This window comes from Rousettus aegyptiacus, unplaced genomic scaffold, assembly GCF_014176215.1.
Source record: "Rousettus aegyptiacus isolate mRouAeg1 unplaced genomic scaffold, mRouAeg1.p scaffold_m13_p_17, whole genome shotgun sequence".
In the NCBI taxonomy this organism is placed as follows: domain Eukaryota; kingdom Metazoa; phylum Chordata; class Mammalia; order Chiroptera; family Pteropodidae; genus Rousettus; species Rousettus aegyptiacus.
Window position 1 is genome coordinate 30,005,695 of NW_023416292.1, and position 20,271 is coordinate 30,025,965.

Consider the following 20,271-nt stretch of genomic DNA (forward strand, 5'->3'; position numbering starts at 1 on the left):
TGAGGCTGCTCGCGTCCTCCTGTCTCACTCGCTCCCAAACCGCGTTTCGTATTCCGTATCTCAGTACATGGGACCACTGCCTACCCAGGTCGCGAAGCCAGAAACCAGAAAGCATCCTCGGGTACTTTCCCGACCGCCCCTCTCACCAGATTGCATTGAGTCCGTGCGCTTGCTGCCGTCGGGGTGCATGCCGCACCTTCAGTCCCACTGCGCCCTCTGTAGATCATCCCCCATCAGCTTTTACCCGGAAGGACACGCAACCTCATAGTCGATATTCATGTTGCCCTCCCGTTAGTGTGGCACTGTTCCATGTGCCTCCGGGCCGTCCTAGTGGATTTTTCTTACAATGTTAATATAAGAAGCCTCAGGTATTCACTATAGGGTCCTTTGCGAAAGCTTGTCAAGACTGGTCTTAGGACGAAAAAAAAAGTCTTAGTTTATCAATGGGGTTTGGAGAAAAGATGACTTATTCGGGCATAAAAACCCAGGAGTTGATGATTTATTAGATGAGTAGGAGTGAGAGAAAGGACTGTCCTCCGTCCCCGGTGTCATCAGATGCGGGGCTCATGGATCGAGACATAAATTTGAGAGTCACCCTCAAGTAAACAGAGCTTTCACTCTTTAAATGTGTCGTTGAATAAAATCACAGAGAGAGTTAGAGCAGAGAGGACAGCTAAAGACAGAGCCCTGGCATCCAGGAAGGAAATCAAGAAGTGATCTAAACCTCAGCAGGAAAACCAAGCTGTACTAATGGCGTGGGAGCCAGCGGATGGGAACAGCATCAAAGACGGGCGAAGCAGTCGTTATTTTGAAGCACTGTGAAGGAACGGAGTACGATAAGTAGTGGAAAGTCCTCATTATATCTGCTAATTAATTAAGAGATGAGTGAAGCCGTCAGTGAGAGACTGTTTTCCACTTTGGGATTTCTCATTGTTTACAGAATTGTTATTAAGTTTCTCATCCAAATACCATCTTTAAAATTTGTATGAAGTATTTAAAGTAATTATTTTAAAAATTACAAATTTTCTTTTGGTCCCCCAGGATTAGAACAGCCCAACAAGTGCTAATTAAATGCTTATGGGAGCATTGCTTGGCCAGGCTGAGAAAAAAAGTTTATGAGTAGTCAGTTAAATGAAGGGCTTTTCATATTCATTGTTCAGTTGAGTTCTGATTACATGATCGAATCAGCTATTATGTTAGTTAATGTGTATGTTATTAACTTTCCCACTATTTTGTTATGCTCAGCAGGTGGTTAATTTTTTCTTTTATAGCACTTAAGGAAGTGGTGCTTGACAATTTCCTGAAATCTCAGTATCATTTGTTCTTCGTTCATCTAGTAGCTACTGAAATTTCTTCTTTAATGGAGACAAATAGAAGGACTGGCTTGGTCTTCAGTATGTCTTTGTAATAATGTCTGCTCTTCCCACTCCTACTCAGTATTGTCCTGGGCGTTCTAGCCAATGTAATATGTCAAGAAAAAGAAACAGTATGCATCTCGATTTAGAAAGGAATGAGTAAAACTGTCCTTATTCACCGATGACGCAATCATCTATATAGAAAACTTGGTATCCTCAGAAAAGCTACTAGAACTAATGAGTAAGGTTCAGGGTTTAAGGTCAGTATTCAAATATTAATTATATATTTTATCAACGAACAAATTGAAATTTAAAAGGCAATATCACTTATACTGGTATCACAGAAGTACTTAGGGATAAATATAACAAAAGGCATGGAAGACTTGTACACTGTACAAGTTATGTATACTGCAAAACATTGAGGAGACAAATAAAAGACCTAAATAAATGAAGACATATGCTATGTTTGTGGCTTAGGAGACTCAATATCGTTAAATTGCCAATTCTTAACTAAATCTGTAGGTTTAATTCAATCCCCACCAAATTTCAGCAAGCTTTTTTGTAGAAATGTACCTATCAAAACGCAAAGCATCTAAAATCGCCAAAACAACTTTGGAGAAGAAAACGAAGTTGGAGAACCAACACCACCCGTTTTCAAAGCTTATTCTAAAGCTACGGTACTCACGACAGTGCGGTGTTGGCATAAAGATAGACAAATAGGTCAATGGAGCAAAATAAAGAATCCAGAAATAGACTCATGTATAAGGATATTTGATTTTTGATGAAAGTGCAAAATCAGATCAGTGGAAAAAGAGTAATCTGACAATACTGGAACATTTGGATATCTGTATGCAAAAAAAAAATTAACTTTGATTCATATTTTGCATCATATACAAAAGTTAAGTGAAAATGGATCAAAGATGTAAATATAAAACTCAAGATTGTTAAACGTACAGAAGAAAATATAGAGGAGAAAGCTTTGTGACCTTGAGTTAAGGGAAAGGTTTGTTAAATATGGTACCAAAAGCGTGATCCATAAAGGAAAGTGGACTTTAAAATTAAAAAATTCTGCCCTTTTAAAGATCATTTGAAGAATGAAAAGATAAGCTATAGCCCAACGGAAAAATTTCTATGAAGGATTTATCTTGTAAAAGACTTATCTTTAGAAAATGTAAAGAAATCTCAATAATAAGGAAGTAACTCAATTTAGAAATGGGCAAAAGATTTATACAGACACTTAAAGAAGATATACAAATGGCAAATAACATAAAAAGATGTTCAACATAATTACTCATTAGGAAAGTAGAAATTAAACCAAAATAAGATATCATTATATTCCTATTAGAATGGCTAAAATTTAAAAGACTAACCATACCAAATATTGGCGAGAGTATGGAGGAGTTAAAACTGTCATACAGTGTGGATAAGAATAACTTTGGAACACAATTTGGCAGTTTATTTAAAGAGTCAAACATAATACCTACTACCCAGTGGTGCAACCATTCTAATCCTAGGTATTTACCCAGGACAAATGGAAACATCCATACAAAGACCTGCACGCAAATGCTCATAGAACCTTTGTGATAGCCAGAAACCAGAAACAACCCATATCCCCATCACGGGGAGAATTGATAACCAAACTATGGGATAGCAATACACTAGAATACTGCTAGCATTAAAAAAGAATGAACTATTAATCTTTGCAACAACATGGATGAATCTCAAAATAATTGAGTAAAGGAAGCCAGACAGACAAAGTTCGCATATTGTATGATTGCATTCATGTAAAATTCTGGGGAATACAGACCAGTGTATAATTACAGAAAACAGAGCCGCGACTACCTGTGGGCAGAGAGGAGGGGCGGGAGGAGGAGTTAGTTATAAAGGACGCTGGGAACCTCGGGGAGTGGTGGCTATGTCCATTCCTTGATTGTGATGATGGTTTCATGTGTATATACGTATGTCGCAGCTTAACAAACTTTACTTTAAATATGTGCAGTTTGCTGTATGTCAGTTATATCTTAATAGCTTTTAAAAAACAATGTAGGGAGATACCACTATACTGCCACCAGAGTGGCTAAAGTTTAAAAGACCTGTACCAAAATTGCCGATGATGTGGAGCGACTGGAATTCTCCTACATCGTACATGAGAATGAGAAATTGTGCAGCCACTTTGAAAAAGTTTCCTACAAACTAAATCTACACCTAGCCTGTGACCCAGCAGTTCCACTGCTAGGTATTTATCGAGTGAAATGAAAACATGCATATAAAAAAGACTTCTGCAAGAATGTTCATCCAGCTTTAGTTTCCAACAGCCCAGGTGTCCCATCAAATAGGATTATAAATAATTAAACTCTGGCATATTCTCGTAATGGAATATTTCTTGGCAATGAAAGAGAATATCACTACTGATACACACAACAGCCTGAAAGAATCTCGAACATGCTGAGTAAAAGAAGCCTGACATAAAAGAGGCATTGTGTGGTTCCATTTATATGAGATCTAGAGCAGGCAAAACTAATCTATGGTAGAAAAAAAATCAAAACGGTATTTGCCTCTGGGGAGAGGGGCACGAAGAATTTTCTGGGGTGATGAAAACGTTTTGTATCTCGATAGGAGTTTTGCTCACTCAGCATGTGCATTTGTCTGAACAGCAGATGCACCCTCCAAATCTGCATTTCATCGAGTGTAAATTTTACAGCAGAGAAACTGAACGAATATTGAACTCCCTTTAAAGATATGAAAGCTGTATTTGGGGAAAGTTTACTGATGTGCGAAGTTTACTTTGAAATGCAACAGAAAAGTGGGATGGATTAACAGGCGGGCAGAGGTGTGGATAGGTACGTGATAAAGAAAGTGTTAGTGACCGTGCGGTGGTGCGACCAGCACTCCCTGTCGAACTCTTGCAACTTTAGTGAATGTTTGAACACTTTCATAATTCATAATTTTTAATGGGAAAAAAATCTATTTTACTTCTGTCACAAATCCAGACTTACTAGACTTATGAAAATACGTAGCCACTGTTTACTGAAATCTGACTTTTTAACCCTTCCTCCCCCACACTACACAGTCAATAAATAACTCTCCTTCATGTGACATCAGTTGATGGAAATTACCAGAAACGTCAGTGTTCGAGTCGCGAGGCTTGGTCGTCACACCAGCGGAGTGGCTTCGAGTAGAGGCAGTGCGAGCGGCAGGCAGGGCGAGCAGAGGCTGCGGGCCAGGTCCGCGGGCGAAAGCCCTCATGTCACCTCTCTGTCGTATTTTGGGGTGAAGAAAATGAGGGAGGATTGAGAGAATAGCAACCACAGTAATGGGGGTGATGAAATCCCTCAAGATTTTATACTAAGTCAGAAACTGTGAATGGAGTGTTTGCAATTATAAAATAACGAGATGAAACCAAGGGATGATAAAATAATCGAATCGTTCTGTTCTGATTTCCATAGTCCTCAGATCTTTTCCAGGCCACTCCACCCACAGTGATAATTGACTGCTCGTATAAAGCACTACTCTTTTTCTTCTTTGAAATTTACTAATAGGAGGCAAATGAATCGAAGTTGAACCCACTGTCACTTCTGGCTCTGGCGGATTACTCGAGCGCTCACGTGTGCAAACCATCTTTTCCTGGTTTATATTGTTCTGCAATCCCGTGTTCTTGGCTTTGCACTTGTGCATAATTGGGCGAAATCATCTGTAGCTTTCACAAAATATCACAGCGGTCTTTTTTCGATTTTTTAATTTTCTTCAGTTTCTCAAAAATACTATCTACTAAATAATGCACTTCACCTAAGTAAAGGTATATTTTTAAGTCACAAATAACTGAAAATGAGAAGCCAGGTTGCATAAAACTAAAGTGAAGAAGGTGAAGTTGGTTCTCACGGGTCTCCCTGAACAGAAAACCTGCAGCTGGGTTTCCTCCTTGTCTGCTTTGAGTGGCACCCGAAGGATGTGAGGGAGGTAATGGGAGAAAAGGCAACAGAGAAAAGTCCGCGGGCCCGCGACAGCTGCCTGTCCTTCCCCGACCCAGCCGCCTCCTCGGCTTGGTCACCCCACCCAGCCACATGCATGCCGCGCATTCAAGAGTCATCTCGTAGAACTGGGTAGTTAAGAGGGACCTAAAAGATCATTTAAGTCTAACTCACTCGTTTTATAGTTGAATAAACTGAGGCTCGGATCAAAGTACAATTTATTTTTATTGCAGCATGAAGGAATGTCAGACCATCCCTAAATAGTAAGCCCAGAAACTCATCCCTCCATTATTTAGTTCTTCAACACATATGGAATTCCTTAGTTTTTATGTTGGGCATTAATTAGACCCTATGAATATGGTATTCAGTGAGGCAGTTCCCACATCAGGGAGTTCACAGTCTGTGCAGAGAATCAGATAATCCAAAACAGAATGTTAATTATGCAACGATCTGCATAAACACTGTGTTAACGGAACCCGTCCAGGAGGCTCCTTGTCCAGCTTTGGGCGGAGGGTAGTCAACTTCCTCGGTGAGGTGAATTCTGGTGTGAGTTCTGAAGGACAGCTAGCCAGGCAAGGAGTGGAGGAGCAGGCGCCGGAGCCGCACGAGCCGCGAGTAGCAAGAGCACAGGAAGGCCGCCCGGACCCCCGCCGCGTCGCCTCTCCCGGCTCTGCCGTCTTGCGCCTGTTTCCAGGTAGCGCGGTTCCTTGCAGACTTGGGCCCTTCGTCGCATTTGATGCATTTTGCCCCAGTAGTCACTCTCGCCTGATAATCCAGCTCTTCTGTTAGGGTGTAAGGCTCTAGAGGAGGGCCCATGGCGCCCCTCCCCAGCCTCTGGGACAGCCGTGCGCCGTGCCGACCGAGGCCACGGGCGATGACCAGTGGGTGTGACCTTGCACGGGTGACTCTGCCAGCACATCCTCGAGGCGCTTCTCTGTGCTGACTCTACAGTCTTATTTTTCAATCTCTTTCTAGAATCTGAAACCTCCATGGTCTCTCCGTAGCTCTTACTAGTTTGCAGAAGTTTGTATCAGGCACTTCACATCATGTATTTTTTTGAAAATGATGTAAAAAACTGATTTTTGGTATGTAATTAAGTGACTGATTGAACTTAACTCGCTTGGTTCTAGCAAGGCCACTGCCTCCCCTGCACCCCGCCACCCCCCTCCAGTAAGCTTGGTGAGAAGGTAGGGGAGAGGCCACACAGGGTAAGGTGAATGGTCGAGGCCTTATACCAGTCACTGGTAGTCTGGCCAAAATACAGTAGTGACCCGGGCCATAAAAATCATTATAAGATGGGCCTTTGTTCTTTCTTTATCAAATACTCTCTATACCTTATAAACTCTATTGTTCTATGGTTGTCTGCCCAGCAATAGGGAAAGTATAGAAATGCATGTAAGTAACCGAAATATCAGGAAGAAGGAATGAGTGTTATAAATGAGATTTAAACATCAGGTTATATGAATTCGATCGAGAGGATAAGGTGTCTGGAGCTGGGAGGGGGAGAGCGCGGTGGGGGTGGAGCTGCGCCGAGTGGGGCTTTGGACAGGGCCCTGACGGAGGCGTTAGCTCCGGGCGGCTCTGCCTTTGCTCACGAGCAGGCGTGGAGGACGTAGGGCCTGGAAGGGCCTCGGGGTAGTGGAGAGGTTTGGAACAGCCACAGAGGCACGTGATAGGGCGTCGGAGAGCTTAACAAAATGACTGGCGTCGGTCCGTGGGGTGTGTTTATAGCGTGTCCTGTTACACGTTTGGAGCGTTGCTGTGCCAGAGCGCCAAGGGTTCCTACAGAAGTTACCGTATTTACGTAAATACAAGTTACATGTATTATGTGTTTATAACGTGATGCACATCTTACCATGCGTCTCTTCGTGCATAAAGATTGCCTATGCTCTGTACCTTCCGTATTCCACATGTATAAATGCAAACGTTTATGAATAAAATGGGAGTAGCAGCAATGTCGTACATACCTCCCTCGTAGGACTGTCGTGTGAGCTGTCGGTGAACACGACCCGTAACTGCCAGTTTACGTAGATGAAGAGCATTTTGTAAGTTCCAGCCATTACCTAGTTTACATCAATACCGTTTGCTTCGAGAATGCCCTCAGTTTGGAACCTGCAGGTTCTGCAAACTTGCTTTTGTGGCGGGATCGCGTGTTGTAAAGGGAACTGAGCAAAGGCAGATCCTCGTCCACAGAAGATGCGCGTTGAGAAGGAGACTGCACGCTAAGTGTTAACTGAAAATAAATGCCTCCAATTCTGGCAAAGTTTTCCTTTTTAATCTCATTTGAAAAAATGAAGCGTTTGTGAGATTAGGAGATACTGACCATTTCCAGAGTCCCAGGGAATCAGTCCTACCGAACATGCGGTGTTTTCGACACTCCCGCACTGAGCAGCGGGTCCCGGCCTCACCACGCAGCGCACGCAACACGCAGACGTTCACGGAGGCGAACGCTTCGCGCAGCAAAGCTCTACCTCACTGCATTCCTTAGTAATTGTTACTCTGACGTGTTCCTCTTTGTTTAATGTCGCTTATGATCCACTGAGCTAACTGCATAATTCGCCGATGAACTAAAACCTGCACTTTGAAACACACTACTGATTATGAGATTTTTCTGACATCCATTTCAATTTTAAAATACAGTTTTTATCTAGTATAAATTCTCAAAGTCAAGTTTACATTTCTCACTCTGGCCACTGGCTTAAATTATTTTCTCTTCTGTCAATCAGGTATCAACATGGTTTTTCACCACCTTTTCTGTCTCAGGACTGAAGGACAAAATCCACCACGTGGACAGCCTCCACCAGCTGTTTTCCGCCATCTCCCCAGAGCAGATCGACTTTCCTCCTTTTGTCCTTGAATATGATGCCAGGGTAAGTGCTACGAGTCCTCCCTCCCCAGTGCAGTCTCCTGACCATTCTGTGGCGCGGTGCTTGTAAGTACCACGTCCTGTCATTGTAAGATCATCTTAATGCGACTCGTGCGTTTTAAAACGTGCGATGGTGCCATCTAGCAGTCTTTTCCTACGGTAACTTTACAAAAATGTTTAGTCCTCAAATAGGGCTTTTGACCCAGTAAACATTGTAGTGGGAGATTTTTGTACTGTCGGTCCGAATCCAGTCCTTGACTGCCTTGTCAGTTTTCTGCCAGCTTGAGATGTATCTCTGCCTAGTTTCCTTAAGGTCGAATGGCTTTTTAACATCAGTAGAACCAGAAGGCTCTATTGGTGTCCATTTTTAGTATTGTAAACCTGGTAGCCTAGCCTAGTCGTCTCTACTAAAAGTTTCATGTTGCTGTAAGTTTGTATGTTTTTAAGACCATCAACCAGTAATATTAGTATTATTATTTATAGATGCACTTAATGAATCTATTCCTTAAATACTGGTCAAGGGCTACGCTCGAACTTCACCAAAGCTCGCTCTGTTCCATCGTGTTTATTCACACTATCACTGTAGTAGTTAAAAAAAAGTAAGTAACATGCCCGGCCAAAAGATCATCAGTCTCCTCATTCAGTTGTTGCTGATCACATATCTTTATGCATGGATCAGGGAATATATTTGAAGGTTGTATTAAGTTCAAAATGAATTCTTCTTCCCTAATTACCGTACAACACGTATACAGTAAAATAAATGTCCCACAACACATTTTTCTCCAACATCTCTTTAACTGCAGCTATGATTTTATGTTCTCCTTTCTGCGAAGAGAAAAGTATGTGATGTGTTCTGGGGCTAATAAAATTTTATGTTTGGCCTTTGCACAGAGAAGACTTGTAACTGGAACAGCTGGGTCATAGATACCAAGATGCTTCAGTGTATGAGAGGAGAGAGAGAACATCCTCCGTTCATAGTTACCGCAGATTGCTGGAGTGGGAAATGGCCTAATCGTTACCCCTTTGAATGATATATATTACATTTCTTAAGATTTAAAAAAACGGATAGCAGGAAATGTGAAGTCACTAAAAGACATCTTGATACTGAGGACTTGGAACGACAAGTTCAAAGCTTGAGTCTGGCTTTATAATTTATTTTCCGGGGTAGAAATATACAGGTTGAGTTTTTATTGGTTAGAAAACTCAAAGGACTGTTTTTAGCCAACACATTTTCTGTGTACTTAGAAGTCCAGAAAGCAGGATTTCATCGGCCCCACACTCCACCGTGGTTGGTTGGTTTGTGGGTTTCTTTTAGGCTTTTGTTACATTTTGTATATCGGAGGCAGGCCTAATTAATAATATCAATAATCAAAATTAAATAAAATAACTTGTAATCTGAACACTTGGGTCATTGGATCATCTCTTTGTACCCGTACGAGAGCTTCCTAAAGTTGAGATATTGGGCCGTCTTTAGAGAAGGGCCAAGCGGGACGAAGCAAAAGGCGTGAGGAGATGGAGTGGGAAGAGCAGGCAGAGGGCAGGTCGCTGGATCCCGGAGCTTCGCGGACTGTGCGGCGGTACAGCTGACCCTTGGGCCGTGCAGGGTTAGGGGTGCCAACCCCCATGCAGCTGGAAACTGCATGTAAATTTCGACTCCCAAAAACTTACTAATAGAGTACTATTTGCTAGGAGCCTCACAGATTACGTGATCAGTTAACACAAATTTTATGTATGTATCATATACTGTATCCTTACAATAAAGTAAGCTAGAAAAAGAAAACGTTAAGAAAATTATATAGAAGAGAAAATACATTTACAGGACTGCCCATATCCATCGTTGTCTCAGGCGCGATGGCGTCTCCAGAGGCGTCATCCTTCCAGATGTCCGTGATGTTCTGCCGGGGTCCTCTCCCGTGCCGCTGATAGCCCTTTCCATAGAGTACCGTTTGTAATGCGCCTTACAGGCCCTCACGCCCCTGATGCAGAGGCCAAGTCAGGGGCGCAGTGTTTTGGGATAAGTGGACCACCTTGACGCCTTTGGTGTTGAACGCATGGGGCTCTGCGTGGCCAGGGGCACTGTCCAGTAGCAAAAGATCGTTAAAAAGCCACTCCGTTACCGGCAAGGTACTTTCTGACAAAGCCTTGGTGAAACCAATTAAGAAAAAAGATTGTCGTGTCCAGGCCGTCTTCCTGTACGACCGAAAGACGGGCGGCTGGCCCTTGTCTCGTCACTTCAAGGCTCAGGGGTCAGTTAGCAGCTTTATAGACGGGGCAGTTCTGATGATACACCTGACAGTGTTTGCACAAGACTGACTGAGCCCGTCCCTTCCTGCCTTAAATCCTGGTGCTCGATTCCTTTCCTCACTAATAAACATCCTTTGTGTCATTTTTTTTTCCAGAATAGGATACTTTCATCTGCATTAAAAACCTGTTGAGGCAGATATCCTTTCTCCTCAGTGATTTCTTAGGGCCATCTGGGAGCTTGTTTGCTCATTCTCAGTGGGCAGAAGCTCCTTCTCCTGTTGCCTTGACATTTTAAATTATCATACCATCCTTTGCTGACATTAGGTTCTCCGCCATTAGGTCCACCACCTGCTTTAGCTTTAAGTCATCATATGATGACTTCACTGTCTCTTCGAATCGTACTAGAGTCCCTAGGTAAGCCTTTCTTAAAGCAGTCCTGCGCCCACATGAAAGCCCCATGTCCAACGTGAGATGAAAAGGTATTTCCCGAGGGAAAGGTTTTTCATGCTTGCTGGTGCAGCAGCATCAGGGTCCCACGGATTTTCTGACGACGAATTCGTTTGTCTTGAAACGGCGGCGGCCTCATCCGCAGACCTCAATCCGTGGTACATGTCAAGCACTTCAGCCTTGTAACGTCGTGACTTTGCTTCTTGGGGGCACGTTCAGCAGACCAAGTGGCACTTCGTATGGGTCCCATGGTGTTAGTGAAGGTTTACGTTATTGTGCTAAACACGATGAAAAATACAAGAACCCTAAGAGATCACTTTTTGCTGCAATACACAATTTACTGGAGAGACAGACTCACACGGAGGCGCTTAGTGTCACACGGAGTTTTAAACTGATATTCGCCACACTTGAGCTCACCATAGTAGCAATAGGAGGTGGCCACAAAGTTATTACAGTAGCACAGTGTGTAGTACAGTTGTGCACTTACGGTTTGATACTGCGTCTTTACATTTGTTTACATTTCTCTCGACTGCAAATGGGGCCATGTACGGTCTGTGTTTGCATACATAAATTTTGATAAATCTCAACTTTTTATAATAGACTTGTGTATATATTATGGTAGCGAATGATAAAATAGTTTAGTATCTATATGTATTTTATACGTTCATGACATGCCTTTTTTAATTTTTCAACATTTCTAGGGTATGAGGTTCATCTGCAAGTGTTTTCAAAGTGTCGCACATCTTGAAACATTTTTATTGAAAAAAGTTGGCCCGTAAGTGGACCCTAGCAGTTCAAACTCATGTCGTTCAGGGGCCAGCAGTACTCTGGCTTCGTAGTCGGTGGAGAGTGCTCTGCCAGGGAAGACGGCCACTATGCAGTCACGCTTAGGAGGACGGCTGGGGCAGCAGCATGGAGAAGGACTAGAGCGGGGGGACAAGGCTTGGCCTGAGCGGTGGCAGAGATAATGGCAGGGACTTGGAGTTCCAGAAAGAGAAAACATTTGATTGCTTAGCTGTCCTTTGCACAGCGCGAGACCACTAACGAGTTCTGTTCCGTATCATTGAGGTGGCTTCGCCCTTCTTACTTTATCACAGTTTAATGTGGACGCGAGAAACTTAGAAAAAGGTGGTGTTGGGATGGAATGGAGAAACCTTAAAGACGGGTGGTGGCCCGTTTCTTTTCAGATACTTCAGGAAGGGTTTATCTCTTCGGCGTGTTTCTTAAGCATCCCTTCCGTGCGTGCCGAGGATACAGGAGTGGTTAGTGTTAACGGATCTCGACAGGAAATTCTAAAATACAGAAAAGGTTTCTTTATTTTTTTTTTTAAGTATTCTAAGTAGCCAATCCTAGGATAATTTTTTACCTAAAATTTTTAAAAGTCTTTGACGCCTGGTCAGCTTCGTAATCAGGAAGTAAATTTTCCTAGATGTCCTCTTGCTGTCCCGGCTCTGGCGCCAGCATCAGCTCCTGCCCCCGGGGCGTCCGGTCTGAAGACAGCAGAGCCTGTCATTCACTTGGTCACTCAGGTAGCACGTAGCTGCCCCCCGTTCGAGGCCGGCTAGATTGAGTGCTCCGTAATAGCAATCATGTAAATATCCCGTTTTTATCCTACCGCTCGTTCTCCATCCCTAATTAATATCTTACATTCATGTTACACGTTTTCTGTTTACAGTTACTGAGAAATAGGTTATGTGTCAGGGAAATACTTTCCTTAAAAATGAGAAACGAATCTTCAGTCTCATGAAGGTAACCTCGGGTCCATCTACCGTAACGTTAACTGTCTTGATTTTTATGAAGATAAAGTTAGCCAAAATGAGGTTGAAAAATTTCCCCTTACACTGATTTGGTACTTTCTACATTAGACATTAAAGTTCTGGCATTTAATTATCCAACTTGGTCTTGAACTACATGCCCTGAGAACTATAATTGTTACAAGCCTTGCCACCCAGGCTTGTTATAAAAAAGACTCATTCCTGCCAAAATAGTTACAGTTATTAAATTCCTCAGTGATGATTCCTTTTGTTTTATAACTATATTACTATTCAGTGCACAGTAACTAAAGAGAATCCGGACAGTGTATTTAAATAGATATGGATTTAAATTCCAGCTCTTCTGGTGACCAGCTGGGTGGCCTTAGGTAAGTTACGCCATCTGTGCGAGCCTCAGTTTCCTCTACTGGAAAGTGAGGATGTTCCCTGCTTCGTGGCATTGTATGAGGATGATGGAGGAAAATGTCAGTTAAGTTTCTGGCACATAGAATATTCAATAAGTGGTAATATTATTAAAAAATAAAGTCATTCTGATTGCCTCTGCTTACTGTCCCAACTCTGACCGACGCCAGGGGACCACTTTGATGGCCGAGGGCCTGCTCAGGACCAGGCACATCTAAACATCTTACATACACTAGCAAAGTCGTTCACTGTAAATCCCTTTTTTCATATGCCCGGTTAAATTGATCTTATTACTTAGTGTTCTTGTCTTCTTTTTCTTTCCACAGGAAAACGGGCCTTACTACACGTCTTATCCTCCATCACCAGATTTGTGACCTGCCGCCTTCGAGTGCTGCTGGTTTCCAAGGACACCACTTTCTCCACGAATCACTACCATCGGAAGTGACATTCATTTTTGCTGTACAGATCCAGAGAGCCTTTTGTCCCTACCTCTCTGGTATTTTTTTACTGACTGTATATTTTCTGGCACATAAGCAATCTGAAAATGGTGGGCCATTCTGAACTGCACACTTATTTTAAATTTGTATATTTGTATCAAATGAAAATGTTCATTTTTAGAGGATTGTTAATAGAAATTGGAGAGCAACTGTTTGAGTTTTTTCAGTTTCCCGAAAGGACACTGGCTTCTCCATTAGGCAAGCCACTGATACTGTCCATACCATCTCTCTGACATTGCACGCTTCCGCTGTGTACTTAAGTACTTCTCAAAATATATAGAAATATATGCTGGATGCGTTATTTGCCTCAGATCCTGGCATTACATTCTACACAGATCATTTGGTTATGATAAAAGAGAATTGCCTGGGACCAAGGAATTGGAAATGTATCTGTTTGAAAGCACCAAAATCATTAGCAAAATGTAGGTCTTAGAATTTTACTGCACCGGTTAAGGCAAAGACTTGAGAACTAAAGTTCCTTGGAGCATACGATTCGTTACGACAATTCTGGTCTCAACAATGGGGGACAACGAGAAGGCTGTATCTTCAGCCTTGTTCCTATAGACAGGGGCGGTTTGGTGGCCTTAGTCAAAGGACCTACAGGTATTGGCACCTGGAGTGGCGGGCGTCCCCGGGACTCCATCGTGAGCCTTCGGAGAGTATGCTGTCTTCCCGGAGTCGTCGGAGGTTTGGTGTGGCCCTCGGGCCACTCCCTGGAGCACAGTGTCTCGAGCTTCCTACATCAATGTGGAGCGTGTGGCAGTGAACAAAACTCCAGACCACGGTTGTCACTCTGCTCTCTGTGTGCCCAGCTTGCTTATGAGTAAAACTTAGAATTCTGCTAACCGCCTCACAGAGGTGTCATGAGGATAGCATTAAGAAAGGGCTTTCGACATCTCTGGACGAAAAGGCTAGGGGCGTGTGTGCTGGGTGTCTTCTGTTAGTTTTTTAATGGTAAGGATGCTTGAGGGAGTGCCTTAAGCCACTCCTCTTGTCCTTGGCACCTTTTGAGTGATTTTCTTTTCTTGGGACAAGAGCTCCTAGTTCAAGATCTGAAGCCTGAAGGCCTCCTTCGGGCGTCCAGAATGTCTTCTGACCTACCCCCGCCCTGCCCCCCACCCCCCCCCCCCCACCATGCCACACTTCAAGAAGAGGCATCTGTTAGCCATATTAAGCGTTTCTTTTTGAATTAAGGTCAAACCATTATCATTTCCATCTGGGTGTCTTCATAGTCCTTTCGATTCCTACACCCACCCCCGTCTCCCTCACCCCATCACATAGGCTGGCATTCGGAGGTGAAAAGGCAGAACCCCCACTTTTCCGCGCCTCTGTTCGACGGGGCTCAGGCTCGTGCTTCCCAGGTGCGCCCCCCCCCGCCCCCGTGTTCCAGTCAGCTCTTGGTGGCGCTCACAGAAACTCATTGACGATAGAGCAGCCTCTCCCACCCTGCGTGGCTGTGCTAACCCAGCCTCTGTTTCTCCGTGTAAATGAGCAGGGGCTCTCCATGTCTTCAGTAAGCACGCTGACATTTGCATGTAATGGACACAGATGCTTTCTGTGGGAAATCCCACTTTGTCCTTATATGTGCTCACGTGTTAAGGACTTCCCGTCCTCTTTCCCAGATCGTCCAGTCCAGATGGCCAGTCAAACGTCTGGTGTTAAGCATCTTCTCAAATAGTAATCCTTTAACCCTGTAACCCTTTGAGCCTTAAAAATCTGAAAAATTAGCTTCATCTTCTCCAGTCAATTGTTAGCTTATGTTTGAGCCATCTTTTCACTAGAAGCAGCTGTGAAAACATGCCACCTTTTCTTTGTAAAAGCCGAGCTTGGCTACCTCAAATTGGCGTCTGGCCTGAATCATCTTCTCTATAGATAATAGAGGCTGCAGCCTACTTTGCCATTTGAAAGGAAGCAAATTTATACGTACAATTTCTTATAGTCAGTAGCTTTAAAAGGATGTCCCTTTGCTGTATGTACACCAGTAAATGAATGTTGAGTAACGCAAGCAGGATTCTATGTACTGAGATTCTAGTTCAACTGATGTCCTGGGGTATAAAGGTAGTACAGGACTACATATCTGTCAACTGCACCTCAGAGTTTAATGGAGAATGGCAATAAGGGCTGCTCTTCTCAGTGAAACTAAATTTGGTGTGGGACCAAGTTCACACTTCTGTTAGCACTGGCTACAGTGTTATGTAATGAGGCTTGTTTCTTAGTGTAGCAGATCCCAGGAGGGGAACGCGGTAACCTTGATACTTACGACTAAGTAATGTTCAGTATGTATTTGCCTTCGATGAACGTTTGGATAGCCTGGATAACACATGGCACGTTCAAGGACACGTTTGAGGATGAAAGGGTGGCTGGGTGGAGGTGGCCACAAGCATCTGATGTTGATTCCAAGTGCCACCAAGTCCTTCATTTGGTTACACTTTGGTCGTGGCCAGAGCTGGTCGAACCGAGGAAGAAACGACTTACAAAATATCAAGTTGATTCTTAATTCGTTCAAGGCATAATATGATTTTTAAAACAAGGATGTTTCTGGTTTCAGCATATGTTTGGATTCTTGAGAGCAAAAATAACCTGTTGGAAAAAGCTCACTCTTTATTAGACTCTTAAGGTTTAGAGACCAAAGTGGTTCATACTTTTAAGATTTTCTTTAATATATATTTTATTCCGTTGGCTGGTCCTCTGTTATATATGTGTGTGTGTATATATTCTTTTTTAAAGGAATCCAAGTATAGTACTTTGAGAGTAATCAACAGGATTTTGAGAGTATTTTTGGTAGGAAAAATGGATGTAGGTTTTTTAAATCGAATACCTTAAATCTAAAAGGATTGAAATATCTCCTATTTCTAGAGAGGGATGAGTATACTCACATTAGGAGAAAAAAAATAGCCTATTTCTACCCGTTTTTTATTTGTTTAGATATTGTTTAATGAATTCAAACTGTAGGTAATGGTTTAATCTTTTCTTTGCAAAAGTTAATAGGAAAGCAATAAAATATAGTTTCAGTATAAGCTAAAAACCACTTTTTGTATTTCCCTTTATATATTGTCTGTGTATATATGTATATAGATTTTAAATTGCTTAATATATGAACAGAAATTACTAGAATTTGAAGCAATGGAAAGAGAAGGATTTTATGGTTCTGGTAAGAGTGAATCGATTGTATTAAGGATGAAAAGGGCTACTGGTAGCTCATAAACCCCGAAAATTAAAGTTCGCCGCCAAGTGTCACAGTGTGGTTCTCTTAAGTTATGGTGTCATAACTAGCTGTACTGGCACTAACATAGCTCGTGGTATATGATGACTTTTTTTTAATTTATTTAAATTAGTTGCAAGTATACGGTACATTGGTTGAACATCTGTATTGTTCATAAAGCGATCCCCCCAATTGCTCCCTCCCTCCCCTGGCCCTCCGCCCAGCCATCATATTAGTGCTGACTGCATTCCCTCTGCCGTGCTCCCCATCCCCGGGACCAACTACCAACTACTCATTTGTCCTTCTTTAACCCTTCACCCCATTCTCCCAGCCCCCCGACCTCCATCCCCTCTGTCCGTCACCAAATCATCCGCTATATTCGTGAGTCTGTTTTTGATCGGTTTGTTCTTTTTGTTCCTTGGATTCCGCACGTAAGTGAAATCATATGGTATTTATCTTTCTCTGTCTGACTTATTTCACTCAGCATAATCACCTCTAGGTCCATCCATGTCATTACAAATGGTAGGATTTCATTTTTTAATGGCCGAATAATAATATTTCATTGTATATACGACCCATAATTTTTTATCCAGTCGTCTGTTGATGGGCATTTAGGTTGCTTCCATATCTTGGCTATTGTAAATTATGCTGCCATGAATATTGCAAATTGGTATATGATTGCCTCTTGGTTTGCGATTGCCTGAGACCATGAGGATGATGGTGGGTTCTACCTGTATCCAGGTCACGGCACAAACCCAGAGTGTAAGGATTGCCGAGTGGCCTGACCTCACACACATACACACACGGTCATTGGCTTTGCCTTACGTCCTCTGAATGTGGTTTCTATGGCCCATCTGTCGAGAAAATAGAGCATAGTTCAACCTTCGATTCTACCAGAACAGCCCTTTGATAGATGGTATCAAGGTTGCTTTAGATATTAGTGACTTTCTTAGATGTTAGTTGCTAACTTTGTTTTCTGTGCTTCCAATAACAGTATCTTTGAATTTTTCTAAGTACAGCATACCTTAAATGTATAGGGCCACTGATTTCAAGAAGAAAAGCATAGATATTCTCTTGGTTAATTAACAGAATTATAACTGCTGAATTGGACTTAATATTTTTGTTTAACAGTTAAAACTAATATATTTTATATACACAATTACTCTTTTTCTTGTAACGTCTCTAGTGTAAGCACAGTCATCATAAATTGAACCAGCACTTTGTCAGACCAGATCATGTGGACCAAAATACTTAAATAATAAGAGTTTAAGAGACATAAGTGGTTTTGATTGTGATGGGGCAAAGGAAACTCCCCCCACCCCCCAAAAAAAATAGTTTTCATCGACATGATCTAAAGATATGCTTATTCAAAATTTGGAAAGCTTTTATGAATATTTTACATTTAAAAATATGTTAGTCTTTCTGAATCGAAGGTTAGACCCATTTTAAAGAGCGTCCCACTCTACAAAAACAGCCTGTGGTCTCGTTTATATTGAATCCTAGGGGAGGATTTTTTTTGGCCATTTATGCCTGGCATTTCTCTTAACACCAAAGTTACCTGCAGAGTGCAAAACGCAGTGAGTTTTCCTGTCGGCCTTCTCTACGGAGATCTAGACTAGGGCTTCTCAGGCTTTAATGACCATGCATTCTATCAGCTGGGAATATGTTAACATGCAAATTTTGATACCGTAGGTCTCGCGTGGAGCCTGGGATTTTCAGTTTCTAACAAGCTCTTAGATGAAGTCAGTGCTCCTGGTCCCAAGACCACACTTAGAGCAGCAGAGCCCAGACTATATTTAGCCTTCTTGTTTTTCGTTCCAGGGAAAGGAGCACTCTCACGCTCATTATCTCATTTAATCCTACAAGTGCTGTGATGTGGGTGGCGGAGAGAGGTCGCGTGACCCGCCGAAGCCCACGCCCAAGCAGCGAGGCATAGAGCGGGGCTTCTCCAACTCGGATAGTGCACATCCCCGTTTAATGAGGAAGAATTCTCTTCACTCCTCAGTTTTTTATTATAATGTCGTCTAAGTATATATAAACATAAAGCTACATGTAAATGCCTTGTGCTTACAGTTCTTGCACAAGTATAAAAGCAAAAGGAGTTTACAGATCAGACACAAGCAAGACTGTAAAACTAATAAAATTTAAAAACAATTCAATATAACGGATGGTGATGTTTCGCCAAAACAAAGCCGTCACTTGCAGCGTGACTGGTACTGAGCGCTAGAGTTTGCGTTCATGTGCACGTGCTTCCGTGAGCCTCGGGGGGGACTCAGCTCTCCCACTGTTTTCTCTGCCCAGACTGTTACTTTCGTGCACTTAGACATAGCGATGTTACTCGGTCTTCCTCTAGCTTGAATACATCACTCCCCATTAAGTCAGCCTCTGTCCCCGTCAGCGGTCCTCAGCCGTCCACAAGGAAAGCTGAACCCAGCTCTTACGTTCAAGTGCATACAAATGCAAATGTGGGCACCGAAATGTTCCGGTAATATTTGCTTTTAAGGCAGTTATCTGGACAATTTGGAAGATGAATATTATTTTTAAAAATTTTTATTAACATGAAAACCGTCTAACTTTCATAATAAATTCAGGGAGTTCCCCATCCCCCAACACTGTCCATCCGTCCGTCTCTCCCTCCGTCTCCCTCTTTCCCTCTCACTTACCCTCCCCCCACCCTACCCCCAAAGAAAAATTTCATAGTGGTCAGTAGTAATGGTGCTTTGGCTTCTGACGTACCTGAGTTGGGCATGTTTCTCCACCTTTTCTGAACCTCAGTGTTTTCGTACGTTAAACAGGAATAATAATACTCACTGAATAAGAGAAATAAATGCAATAGTGTTTGAAAAGCACACACAGGAAGTGTATATAAATGGCAGCTGTCATTGCTGTGATTAGAGATAGTAACTAACATTTGGGGACTGACCGTGCGCCTGCGACTTCGCTAAGCTCTCTGTATCGTGGGTTGAGTGGTAGAAGCAGGATTCAGATCCCAGTCTGACTCCGAAACTCATGCGCTTATGAAAAACAGTTGAGTACAGGACACCAGTCAGTGTTGCTTATGAGTTTCTAATCTTAAAATATTCTCTCAAAAATAATGTTTATAAAATTAACGTTTCTCTGGAGGAGAAATGTGTACGTCTCCATCTAATAACTGTGCTAATAAACCAACACAAAATAAGTACAAATTGTATGTAAAGGTCGCCAGGCCAGGTTGTGGTCCAGTAAAGGGAGGTCAGGGCCATCAGACGCCGTGTGCATTATCTCGCACATTTGAGATCTGTAACTAAGGACAACATGAGGTCCTCCCTGAAGTTCGGTATGGCTTTTTTTGCAGAAAAAGAACTTTCCCCCTGCTAGTAGTCTCTTAACATTCCTTTATAGTTTTGAGAAATAGTTCGCAAACATCTGAATCTTCACCTGTGCAACATTTGAAAAAATTGCTTTCACCATTCTTTAAAATAGTTTTCAGTAAGTCTTCTGTCTTTTCCTAGTTCTCTAAAATAAATTCTGGAGTTTCC

At 42.5% G+C, this 20,271-nt stretch overlaps 1 protein-coding gene across 2 annotated transcripts in view; it reads left to right on the forward strand.

Moving 5' to 3' along the window:
• The window catches only part of GDAP2 (ganglioside induced differentiation associated protein 2), a 48,784-nt gene extending 31,996 nt beyond the window's left edge, over positions 1 to 16,788 (forward strand). For both annotated transcript variants that reach the window (XM_016160883.2, XM_016160881.2), the window contains 2 exons: positions 8,050 to 8,193; positions 13,381 to 16,788. In XM_016160883.2, coding sequence (XP_016016369.2) covers positions 8,050 to 8,193; positions 13,381 to 13,428 — 192 coding nt within the window. In that variant the 3' untranslated portion in view covers positions 13,429 to 16,788. The remainder of the gene's footprint in view (positions 1 to 8,049; positions 8,194 to 13,380) is intronic.
• The last annotated feature ends 3,483 nt before the right edge of the window (positions 16,789 to 20,271 follow it).